The sequence below is a fragment of the Galeopterus variegatus genome, unplaced genomic scaffold, assembly GCF_000696425.1.
Source record: "Galeopterus variegatus unplaced genomic scaffold, G_variegatus-3.0.2 Scaffold5308, whole genome shotgun sequence".
NCBI lineage: Eukaryota > Metazoa > Chordata > Mammalia > Dermoptera > Cynocephalidae > Galeopterus > Galeopterus variegatus.
Window position 1 is genome coordinate 55,434 of NW_007731419.1, and position 12,766 is coordinate 68,199.

Consider the following 12,766-nt stretch of genomic DNA (forward strand, 5'->3'; position numbering starts at 1 on the left):
AAAAAAAAAAAAAAAAAAAAAAAAAAAAAAAAAAGAAAAAGAAAGTGAAAAGAAATATGTACTAATCCCTAGTGAAATACAACTTTTTCCTTTTTATAGAAATTTCCTTTTCACACTGAGTTGAATACATTTTCATTTCTCGTATAAAGAATTTCCTACAAAGTTTAGCAGCTGGTCTTATTTGATATTTGCACAAACTCCCAAAGGATGGCAGATGGTATATGACAAATAGTATTGAGCATTTTTTAAGCACTTCCTAGATGCCAGACACTGTGCTAAGAGCTTCATATATTCCACTTCTAGTTCTCAGAAGGACTCTCTGACATAGGCAATATTATCTACCTTTTATAGATGAGGAATCCAAGCTTAGAGTTTAGGTAACTTGGACAAAGCCACACAACTGGCAGGTGGCAGAGCCAGGATTCCCTTTCTGCAGTGCAAGTCTGCAGGATGCTCTTAAAGTTTCCCTTGGCCATGGCTGACTGGCATCAGAATTTCCAGAACCAGACTCTAAAAAAGGAGCAGGTACCAGTATGGTTAAGCTTTTCTCTCCAGGAGCACTCATTAGGGCAGTTGTCAGGAGAGAGTCTTTGGTCCAAGACATTTAAATCTGTATTAATATGAACAGGAAACCAAGAGAATGGGAAGTTGGAATTGCTGGAGTTGTTGGTGCTTCAGAAAATGACTGGATTGTGAGGTTCTAATCACGCTGCCCATTTTACCAGTGGTTTGGGTCAGAGGTGGAGACTTAGAGATATTGGTTCTCTGTGCAAATCCCCACATTATTCACTATGAGGCATTAACAGCAGCTGTTAAATTTGAAGTATTAACAGAGAGATGTAACAAATTCATTTATTATTGTTCATGAGCCTCAAAGTGGAGACGGAACGGGACCTGAAACAGCCAAGATTTTATAATGGAGAAAGCCTGGTGTGACCTCAGTAGGAGACAGGAGGATCACATTGGAAGCAAGAGGACTCTGGAATAAAATGAGATAAAATCTGATTCTGAGAAAGAGCCCAAGTTGTTCTCTGGTTTAAGTTTTAGAAGCTAGTTAGGAATTTTATTGGTTGATTTTTATATTCAGTATCATCCCTAGGGATATATTTGGAAATAAAGCTCTGGAACACATTGAAATAGAAAATAATCTACCATCCAAAAGTCAGTCAGTTGGAGTTGCTAATATCTCTCAAGGCCAAAATTGAAGTGCATTTTTGAAAGTTTAAGGTTAATATTTGCCCAATCTCTGTATCCAAGTTCAGGGAAGCAGAGTTGATCCACAATAGAACAAACAATTAGACGCTTCCTCTTCTACCAATTTCTTACTTGATAGTTACTCTAATAACTTGACTTTGAACTATCCTTGTGTTCAATAGATAATGTTCAGAAGATTTTCAAAAGTATATTTTACAGTAGTCAAATATACGACAATCCTGTCATACACATATTTGAACATATATGTTTATTACATCAATATCTGGATAAAATTTTTTTTATAAAACTTTCCTGCTAGTCCTAATATTCCCTGCTTTTTCTAAAGTAAACAAGATTTACTGTAATCTGAGGCCTCCTGGGTCTTAAGCCTAAATTGGCTCTGACCTAATGTTTGGTTATTTGGGAAAGAAATTAAGATTTAGGCAGCTCAGTTTTTTCATTTATTAATCATTCCCTCCTCTGGAGCCTACGCCCTGGATCAATTCATGTCTGTTTCTGAGAAATCTGAATAAGTCTCCTGCTCTGGCAAATAGAAATGACTCTGTAATGAGAATCTACTTGCCTAAATTCTGTAAACCTGTGATCTCATCTGCCTTTTAAACATTTTAAGATAAGATTTTTAGAGTTAATTTTCTTCTAAAGATTTACTGACATACGGATTACAAGTATGACAGTTATATCCAGTCAGCCAAACAACCCGAAAGATCAGCCAATGTTAACCTTCAATCTAACAATCAGGAAGCCAAACTTCTTGCCATAAATGTGTGTAATTATAGACACACCAATAGATGAACTGACCTTAGCTGGCGGGGAAAATGGTAAAGCTAAAACATCTCTGAGAATGGTTTTTGTCATTCATACATTCAAGTTGCTGGAATTAAAACTTGCTTTATAAATAGTCTTTGGCAAATTAATAACATCACAAAAGATGAGGCAGACATTACATTTGCTTTCTTTAAAAAGTCAAGGTCTACTCAAGCTTGCATGCTTAATTATTTCCTTGACAAAGACATTTGTACTAAGAATTATATTTCCAGATAAACACTAAATTAAGTATTTTTTAGGTAGACAACAAAATATCAAAAAATTTAAAGCAAGAAAATATTTTAGGCCATCTTGACCTCAGATACAAATATAAATTACATCTATATGACATGTATCAGATATATAGTAGTTTACATATATGACTGTCATATATAAGATATATGTTTATACTAGTTATATATATGACATATATAAGATATATCATTATCTGGTATGATATATCAGATCAATGGTCAATATGCCCACTGCATAGTAGAGAATTTGACTTTGGCTTTTTCATTATTTGACCCTCTCTGTACTCCCTACACAAGGTATAACCTCATGTTGCCCATTTCCTCTCCATCCCAAACTTTCCAGTGGGCCTTGTACCTAAGCATCAGGAAAAGTCTTTATGTGGAAGCATGTAAAAAACCTAGGGAAGGTTATAGCTATAAGTGCCTATATTTAAAAAGAAAATGGATTAAGAGAATGAAAAGACAAGCCACAGACTGGGAGAAAATATTTGCAAAAGGACACATTTGACAAAGGACTGTTATCCAAAATTTACAAGGAACTCTTAAAACTCAACAGTAAGAAGACAACCGAATTGAAAAATGGGCCAAAGACCATAACAGACACCTCGCCAAAAAGATGTAAGTATATGAGAAGATGCTCCACATCATATGCCATCAGAGAAATGTAAATTAAAACAACAATGAGATACCACCACACAACTATTAGAACAGCCAAAACCAGAACACTGACGACACCAAATGCTAGAAAGGATGTGGAACAATAAAAGAAACTCTCGTTCATTGCTGATGAGAATGTAAAATGGTACCGCCACTTTGGAAGACAGTTTTGTACTTTCTTACAAAACTATATACACTGTTATGATACAATCTGACCATCATTCTCCGTGGTATCTACCCAAAATAGTTAAAATCTTATGTCCACACAAAAACCTGCACATAGATGTTTTAGCAGCTTTATTCACAATTGCCAAAACCTGGGAGCAACCAAGACGTCCTTCAGTAGGTGAATGGACAAATAAAGTGTGGTGCATCCAGACAATGGAATATCATTCAGCAGTAAACGGAAATGAGCTATCAAGCCATGGAAAGACACAGAGGAAACATAAATGCATATTACTAAGTGAAAGAAGACCATCTGAAAAGGCTACATACTGTACTGTATGATTCTAACTATATGACATTCAGGAAAAGGCAAAACTATAGAGATAATAAAAAGACCACTGCTTCCCAAGGGTGGGGAGGAAGGATGAATAGACAGAGCACAGAGAATTTTCAGGGGAATGAAACTACTCAGTGGTGACAAATGGTGCCCCATGTTAGGACTTCTGGCTCCACGGATTGGAGACCAACCTGCCAAGCCCTGGATAAGAAAAGGATGTCCAACATTTATATTTATTCATCCCGGTAAGCAACCACTCATCCCAGTATGGGAGACTCACCCCAGTAAAGGAGGTCACAGGCAGTTCTCGGTTAGAGGTCCACACCTGCAGCAGGTCAAGTTAGGTCTTTTCAACCCCAAAGGTATTTCTCCCCCCCTTTTTTTTCACTTTTAAAATATGGATAATTCATTAACAAAAGGGGAGACTCAGCATACATTACAACTCCAGTGTCTCCTTAAAGCAGCTGGCTGTAAAGTAACTGAACGGCAGCTTGTAAAACTGTTAGTGGATATTAAACAACCATGTCCTTGATACCACAAGGAAGGGAGCCTTAATGTAAGAATTTGGGAACAAATTGGTCACTGGTTAATTATGCAATGGGTCTCATTAAAGCTTCCCACCTAATAACTTGGAATCTATGTCAAGTCACTCTGAGACCTATTCAAGACCTTAACTAAAAACTAAGACATGTTTATGTCACCAAAAAGGATAAAATTTAATCTTTGCCGGTGACTGAAAAAACTTTTAAATTGGACAATCTAAAGTAAGAGAAGTTAATATATCTTTGCAATGTTGGTTTTGTTTGAGCATGTTTTTCTTTCTTATCTGCACAATGCTTCTCTTCTCTCTTAAAAGCAGTGGGTCTTTTCTTAACTGCATGTGCTACTCTTTTCTGTCAAAGACTCTGGGGTTTTATGAAGAAGAGCAGCCATGGTGCCAACCAGACCCCTTTTGGGTCTACTGCTCTTCTCCTGAAAACCTCAACAGTCAAATGGCTTTCATTAGCTCAGCCCTTAAGTTCAGTAGCCCATTTGAGAAACAAAAACTAGACTAAAATCTACCTGTTTAACTAGATGGTCTTAAGTTTTCTGGTATCCAGTTGGTTATCTTAAACAGACTTCTAAATTTTCTTCTAGGCTTATCTATGTATTTCTTCACAAAATCCTCTGGTAAAGTTCCATGCCATTTTTTTTAAAAAAGAAAACTTTCTCTGCATCTTCTTGAAAAGGCTTGCATACTTTGCTTTACAATGTAAGTTTGTTACCTTGCTTTCTTTAAAACAGGGTGAAGCCTCACTGATAGGCTCTAACTTTCTTTAGAAACACAATCTAAACCTAACTGTCCTTTCATACTAGTAAACAAAACCTATAAGATCCTTATTTGTTCTTGTTTCTTATGTCCGTATATATATATGTATGTAAGCTGTATGTTATGTCTATATGTTCATGTCTGTATGTGTGTTTGTACTGTCTGCATGGTACCAAATTGGCTTATGATTAATGCATGCTCATTAAATGAATAAGTACACTTTTCAAGTTCATGTGATTTTAATTTTCTAAATTGTTGATAAAATAGATGTGTTTTCAAAATTTGATTTAAACCTTTTGCCTAAATTTTTTTTTTGGTCAACACATTTTGTGGTATTTTGATACTTGTTTAATTTGTTTGAGGACTAAATGCTGTAAGAAAAATGGCTTCTGGGCTTCTCCCAAAGCCCTGCACATGTCTTGTTGTTAGTTTGTGTTTAGTTTTAAGCCTCTAAATTCTGGACACTAAACAGAGAGCCATGGTGAGATCAGAGGACATAATATGTCCACAGCACATGGGCCACCAGTTGCAGGACAAAACCCAATAAGTTCACCTCCTTATCTCAGCTCTGCCTCCTGGCCACGCTGAGAGAAACAATATCTTTTAGACATTATCTTTGTAAATGCTGCCCTCTGCCTCTCTGGATTCCACTTGGCCCTAAATGCCAGGTGGATACTTGAGACTCAGGATGGCTAGTGAAAGGGGACCTATGCCCAATATCTCAAAGGCCCTAGTTAACATTATCTGATAAGGGTATAGATTTATACACCAAGTTTTTGGCTAGAAAACCATAAAAATTTATTTGGTAAAAATAGCTGAGGCTCAAACAGGGCTTTGTGTAATTTGCTCTGACAAATGGATGCCTATTTACTAACCTGAATGCATAAAAATGTTCTTATCAGCACACATCATTGCCTGGGTTTAATAAACAGGATTACATTTGTCTTTTCTAGAGGTCTTTTAAGTTGTGCATGATAATTTCTTGTGCTCTCTCCCTTTGAAATCCTTTGTCACTTTGGTTTTATTTTTTATAGTAATTTGTGATCTTATTCAATTAAGTGTTTTAAGCCTTTGTATTTGACAAACTTTCCAAAACCAAATTCTGAAAGCTCAACCTTTTGACTTAAATTAAATTTGATGAGTTCCAAGGGCCCTGGAGATTCTCAAAGCCTTTATAAAAGATGTATCAAAACTAATTGGCTTATTTGATAAATTAGACTATATGGGAAAGCATTGTCAATATTGAGATGTTATAAATATGTGTTCCCAAACCTTGTAAGGTTCTTGGAAATCTGTGTCTAGATATAAATGCTACTGGTCATAATCTTGATTCAATTATAATTTTAAAATGTTATGTCTTCAAATATTTCATGAAAAAAACTCTGATAGGTACAGTTTTCTGACAAACTTTGAGTTCATACCTTTAAACTAAATTTACAAAATTCTAATGAAGAGACTGATGGGTTTATAAAATTACTCACCAAGGTCAAAACAACAAAAGTTAATTAATGAACTGATTAAAGAGAATTACGGGTTTTTACAATTTCCTTATTTTAAAACACTGCTGGTTCTCTTAATGTTTTGTTTTCCAGGTTTAAGAAAACTCTCTCACTTAAGCTATCTATAACTGACAACAGTTTGGTAAAATATCATTTAGAACAGAAATTAAAGCATTTGTTTTCTCTTTATTTGATTCCCCCAAATTTAATAACTTTAAGTATCTTTATGATTATTATGACAGTGTGGCTACTTTCATAAAAATTAACTCTCTCTCTTTATAATAGGACATAATTTAAAACTTTGGTTATAAGATAGCATGTCTCTTTTAAGTTGCTGACCCCTCTTCATGTTGCCATAATTTGGCCTAACTGCTGTTTCGTCTTGCTGCTTCATCTTTCCCCCCAACGTGGGACATGACAACCTGGGAATCAGCCTTCCCAGCACTGAGGGATCTATACAAAGAAAAGTAAAAACTTTTCAATCAAAATATTGATCAACAATGCTTTTATGAGGAGTCCTTTTATCGTAAAGGGGAAAATAATATCTTGTCTACAAAAGCAGTTCTCTAAATTTTCTCAGCCTTAACAAGGGTGTTTGTAACTTGGATGAGACATCCTGTTCTTAAACAAAAGATTTATAATTGATCAAAAAAATTTTACAAAGACTAGGTGTTTTGGAAACAGTAGTGTCCTGGATGGGTGAACACTAACAAACTCTATGGACTCAAAATCAACTATTATATGGAACAGAACCCCATTCTGGAGTTTCAACAACTGGTAATTACACCCCAATTCATAGCACCAGGAATGATGCCAATGCAACTGCCCCGAGAGACGATGACATCATCAGTCCCCACCTGGAATAAATTAAAAGGACTTGCCATGCTAAATGATACTAACTTTGCTTTAACAAAATGCTTTTGTCTTAACTGTGAAAATGTGATCCATAGCTCTTGCTTTTTCTTTTAGTTAAATAAATAAAACAGGGGAGCTGTAGAGTATACCAACATTTATAAAGCAAATGTATTTCACAGGGCCTAGTTTTCAAAGCCCTGTAGTTTCAGGTATAACCTAACTTTTAAAAATTACACATAGAAATGTTAAGCTTGCAAAAGACAGGAAACTTTCCACAGGCTAAAGTCTCTGTTGTAGCTAAGAACTGTAACACAGCAAAATTGCTGGCTCCAAGGACAAATGCCCTTGGTGCAATTAAACCTAATGACTGTTGCCATGACAATTATCTTACTGTTCTTTTTGTAACCACCTGTGTTCCTTTTCTGTAATTTTCTGGCCTGGAGAATAAATACTGAGAGAAGACCCCAGTTTGGTTGTTAATTTTCCAAGGAATCCTTCTCTCTTGAGGGTTCATGGAAATTAACCCCTTTGGGGCTTCTCACTGCTCAGAAGAAATAGGCTTTGAGTAATCCTTTTTGCATCTCTGTCTCCCTGGGGGAGAGGTGACACAGCACGATATTATAATGGTAGATATGTGTCATTATAAATTTGTCCAAACTCATAGAGGGTACAACACCAAGAGAGAACCCTAATGTAAACTATGGACTTTGAGTGATAATGATGTGTCAGTGTAGGTTCACCAATTATAACAAATGTACCACTCTGGTGTGGGATGTTGATAATGGGGGAGGCCATGTATATATGGGATAAGGGGTCTGTGGGAAATCTCTGTCCCTTCTGTTCAATTTTACTGAGAGCCTAAAATTACTCTAAAAAATAGTTTATTAAAAAGAAGAAAAAGAAAATAGGCCTCAAATCAATATCCACCTTAAGAAACTAGAAGAAGAAGGGCAAACTAAACCCAAAGCAATGAGAATAATAAAGATTGGAGTAGACATGAACAAAATAGAGAATAGAAAAACAGTAGAGAGAATCAATGAAAATAAAGTTGTTTGAGCCATGTTCATAGTAGCATTATTCACAATAGCTAAAAGGTAGAAGCAATCTTAATGTCTATTGATGGAAGAATGGATAAACAAGACATGGTATACACATACAATAGAATATTATTCACCCTTAAAAATGAAGAACATTCTGACATATGCTACAATGTGGGTTAACCTTGAAGACATTATGCTAAGTGAAATAAGCCTGTCACAAAAGGACAATTATTGTATGATTCCACTCATATGAGGTACCCAGAGTCATCAAATTCATAGGGACAAAAAGTAAAATGGTGGTTGCCAGGGTCTAGGAAAAGAAGGGATATGGGAAGTTGGTGCTTAATGGATAAGTATCAGTTTTGGAAAATGAAAAAGTTCAGCAGATGGATGGTGATGATGTTTGTACAACCACCTGAATGTACTTAATGGCACAGACCTGTACACTTAAAAGTAGTTAAAATGGTAATTTTTATGTTATATCTATTTTACCACAATAAAAAAAAAGAACCAAAATTTGGTTGTTTGAAACAATCAACAAAATTGACAACTCTTTATCTAGACCGATTAAGAAAATAAGAAATGATAGTGGGTACATTAGTACTGGCTTTATGGAAATAAAAAGGATTATAAGAGAATATTATGAACAATTGTTCCCCAGCAAAATAGATAACTCACATGGAATTCCTGGAAACATACAAATTACCAAAATTGACTTAAGAAGAAACAGAAAATCTAAACAGATCTATAATAAGCAAAGATATTAAATCAACAATCCAAAAACCTCTATCAAAGAAAAGCATAGGACCAGATGGCTTCACTGGAAAATTCTACCAAACATTAAAAAAAAAAATTTAACACCAATCCTTCTCAAGTTGTTTCATGAAGCCAGTATTACCCTGATAAGAAAGCAAGACAAAGACATCACAAAAAAAGAAAACTGCAGACTAATATTTTTAAAAATATTATAAATATAAATAATATAATGCAAAACAAAAATATAAATATAAATGCAAAAATCCTCAGCAAAATTTAGCAAATAGAATCCCCCAACATATTAAAAGGATTATATGCCATGAACAAGTTATCTCAGGGTTGCAAGTGTAGTTCAACATATAAAAATCAATATAATACAGATGATATTAATAGAATGAAGGGGAAAAAATCCATCTCAGTTGATGCAGAAGAAGCATTTGACAAAATCCAACACCTTTTTTATGATTAAAAACACTCAACAAAGTAGGAATATAAGGGAAACTCCTCAACCCAATCAAGGGCATTTTTAAAAAAACCCACAGCTAACATCTTACTTAAGGGTGAAATACTAAAAACTTTCCTCCTGAGGTTAGGAACAAGACAGGAATGTCTGCTGTCACCACTTACATTCAGCACTGAAGTTCTAGCATGAGCAATTAGGTAAGAAAAAGAAATAAGGGCCGGCCTGGTGGCGCACTGGAGAGTGCGCCGCTTGGGAGCGCGGCGGCGCTCCCGCCGAGGGTTCAGATCCCACATACAGACCGGTTCCCACTCACTGACTGAGCACGGTGCGGGTGCAACACCGAGGGTTGCGATCCCGTTACTGGTCAGTAAAAAAGACAAAAAAAGGAAAAAAAAAAGAAAAAGAAATAAAAGGCAGAATGGTTATGGGGTTTCTTTTGGGAGCTGATAAAAATGTTCTAGAATTAGATGATGGTGATGGTTGCACAATATTGTGAATATACTAAAAACCACTGAATTGTACTCTTTAAAATGGTTAAAATGGTGAATTTTATGTTATATGAATTTATCTCAATTAAATAAACTAAAAGCTTCTAGAGACACATGCCCTGCCATTCCTCAGAAACTCATTCCGCATTTCAATTATCATTGCTATTATGAAAATCTTAGATTAAACCTAAAACTTGAATGTTGCATCTGTAGTCTATTTTCTTTCTTCAGAAAATGTAGATTTATTTAATAGTACATTTTCTATGTATATTTCATATGTTATATATATGTATGCATATATATGTACATACATATAGAGAGAGAGGGAGAGACAGAAATAGAGAGACAGAGAGAGAGTTTGGGTGGCTAACACATTAAGATTTATAATGATTATATTAACTTTTTATTACTACAAAGCAAGAAATTGGTTCAAAATGGAAGACTAAGCACATGTTCAGCTGGCCAAATTCTGAGAAACAAGTTCTTTTTTCAAAAATTTATAACGTGCCTGGAAGACACAGCAGGAATGGTCTTGGTGGATCAGAAATTAATAGCTCCTAAAATCCAAAGGCAGATGTGACCAGATTGGATGATGAATATACAAGAGATGGCTGCTGAAAAGTTAGAACAGCATTATATCCCCATATAGAGTGCATCCCAGAAATTAAAAGATATAACAACATTAACATTATTCTCATTACAAATATAAAAAGAAAGGAGTCAAAACCAGATGAGATTGCTTCATATCCCTGCTACTTTTCAACACTGCAAAGGGGGTCCTAAGCAATGTAATAAAATGGGGGTAAAAAAAGGTGAAAATGGAGATGAATGTAAATAAAACTGTCTATATTCCCAGATGATAATAGCCTATCTGAAAAACCCAAGATAATCAACTGACAAACTGTTAAAACCAAGAACAGCATTTAATATGTGGTCAGATACAATAACATCATACAAAAAACTATAGCTTTCTACAGCACCAGCAATATATCAATCAGAATTATGCCACTTGTATAATTTCTTTTTTCAATTAAAAAATTTAAGATATGGTTAAAACTCCTTGTGTACCTCTTTCCCACCTCATTAAATTCTCTCCACCTACTTTCATAACTGCTACCTTGCATTTGGAGTTTTCATTCCCGTGCATACTTTTTACATTACTCTGTGTGTGTGTGTCCTTAAAATATATATATTACTGAAATTATTTCAAAACAAAAAGTAAAGTATATATATTATTTAGCACCTTGAAAAATTGTATATAGAAATGGTATTAGATTATATATATATATATCATTCTGCAACTTGATTTTACCCATTAATATCTCTAGACTTATCCAAGTCAATATCTACACATGTATATAGCACACTTTCTCATTATCTGGAATCAGTATAAATGTATACTTTTTTGAAATATATTGTTTCTCTCATTTCCAGAAGTATATATGGTAAGTAAAAAATGCATCTCAAAGGAGACATAGGTTAAAGACAAATATCACAATGAAAGTACAAAGTAGTCTGGAAAAAATTGGAAATAAACACAATGTTCATCAATGGGAAAAAGGTTCAATAAACTATAGTACATCTATAATATGGAAAATACTTTTACAACAGTATTTAAAAAGAATTTAGAAGATCTATATGTACATGGAAAGATTTCCAAGACTTAAAAGAAAATATAAAAGAACATGATCCCTTTCAAGTTAAAAATTTAAATTGTGTATTTTTAATCACACATATATAAATGTATGTTAGAAAAACAGTTGGAAAACTGATACCACTGGGTGCCTTTGAGTAAGTGAATGGGTTTGAGGGAGATGAAAGGAGACACTTTTGCTGTCTCATTAGATTTTTTTTAAATGAAAATATGTTCTTGTGTTGTATTTTTTTAGTAGATAACTTGATGATACATAGATAGACAAATGCCAGACAAAATAAAAGTGGTCAAGAAGAATGGACAAAGGACCAACTCCCAGGATGTACCCTCCAGTAAGAGTTGACCACACTATAAGCTTTTTAAATGGTCGTAATTGGCATCCTTATGAGCTAAGATGGTTGCTGAAGTTTCCATTTTATTTATACTTTTCTTTATATTTGTTTAATTAGAAGACAAGAAAGCAAGACAGATAGTTGTAATAAACATACTTACTGACAGATCTCAAAGTTTTTGGTCGGAGAAGACAACCATGAAAATTCAAACTCAGCACATTTAGACGCCACCTTTGCAAAGTAGACACTACATATTTATCTGTAAGCACATTTTTCGCTGTGGAAAAATCAATCTAAAAAGGATAAACAAAATATATTAAGAAGTTTCAGGTAAAAATTTTAAATATTTTAAAAGCTCTTTATCACATCATTTTCAAATAGAAAAAAATGACTGACATGTTAGAGTGGTCTATTTAGTAGGAAAAATTAGTCTAAAAAGGATAAATAAAAGACATTAAGAAATAAAAAGATCTGTTTCATATAAAAATTTTAAATATTTTATAAGCTCTTATCACATCATTTCCAATAGAAAAAAAAAAGACTGGCATGTTAGAGTGTTCTAGTTAGTAGGTTTACGAATTTCATAATAAAATAAGGAACACACACACATACACATATTTCTATTTGTTTCCAAAAATGACTTGAATTGGCTGATGAAAAATATAGCACACTTAAGACAAAAAATGTAAATGCAAAATGGCTTCTTAGCATATGAGATAATGTGCAGTCTCTCTTGTGAGATATCAGATATCAAAAAGTATAGAGAGCTAAGAAAATTTTGGAGCAAAACTTCATACCATAACTTCATACACTTTTGTGACTAGAAATTAATCCAAACTTTGCTGTAACAATTCTACTTCTAGGAATTTATCTTGCAGATATAATCACAGATGTGTCCCAAAAAAAGAGAGAGAGAAATATGATGTTCACTACAGGAT

General features: G+C 34.2%; 1 protein-coding gene across 1 annotated transcript in view; it reads right to left on the bottom strand.

Moving 5' to 3' along the window:
* Positions 1 to 12,766, bottom strand: part of FBXL13 (F-box and leucine-rich repeat protein 13) — a 130,624-nt gene that overhangs the window by 35,097 nt on the left and 82,761 nt on the right. The window contains exon 9 of the mRNA XM_008589225.1: positions 11,989 to 12,121. Coding sequence (XP_008587447.1) covers positions 11,989 to 12,121 — 133 coding nt within the window. The remainder of the gene's footprint in view (positions 1 to 11,988; positions 12,122 to 12,766) is intronic.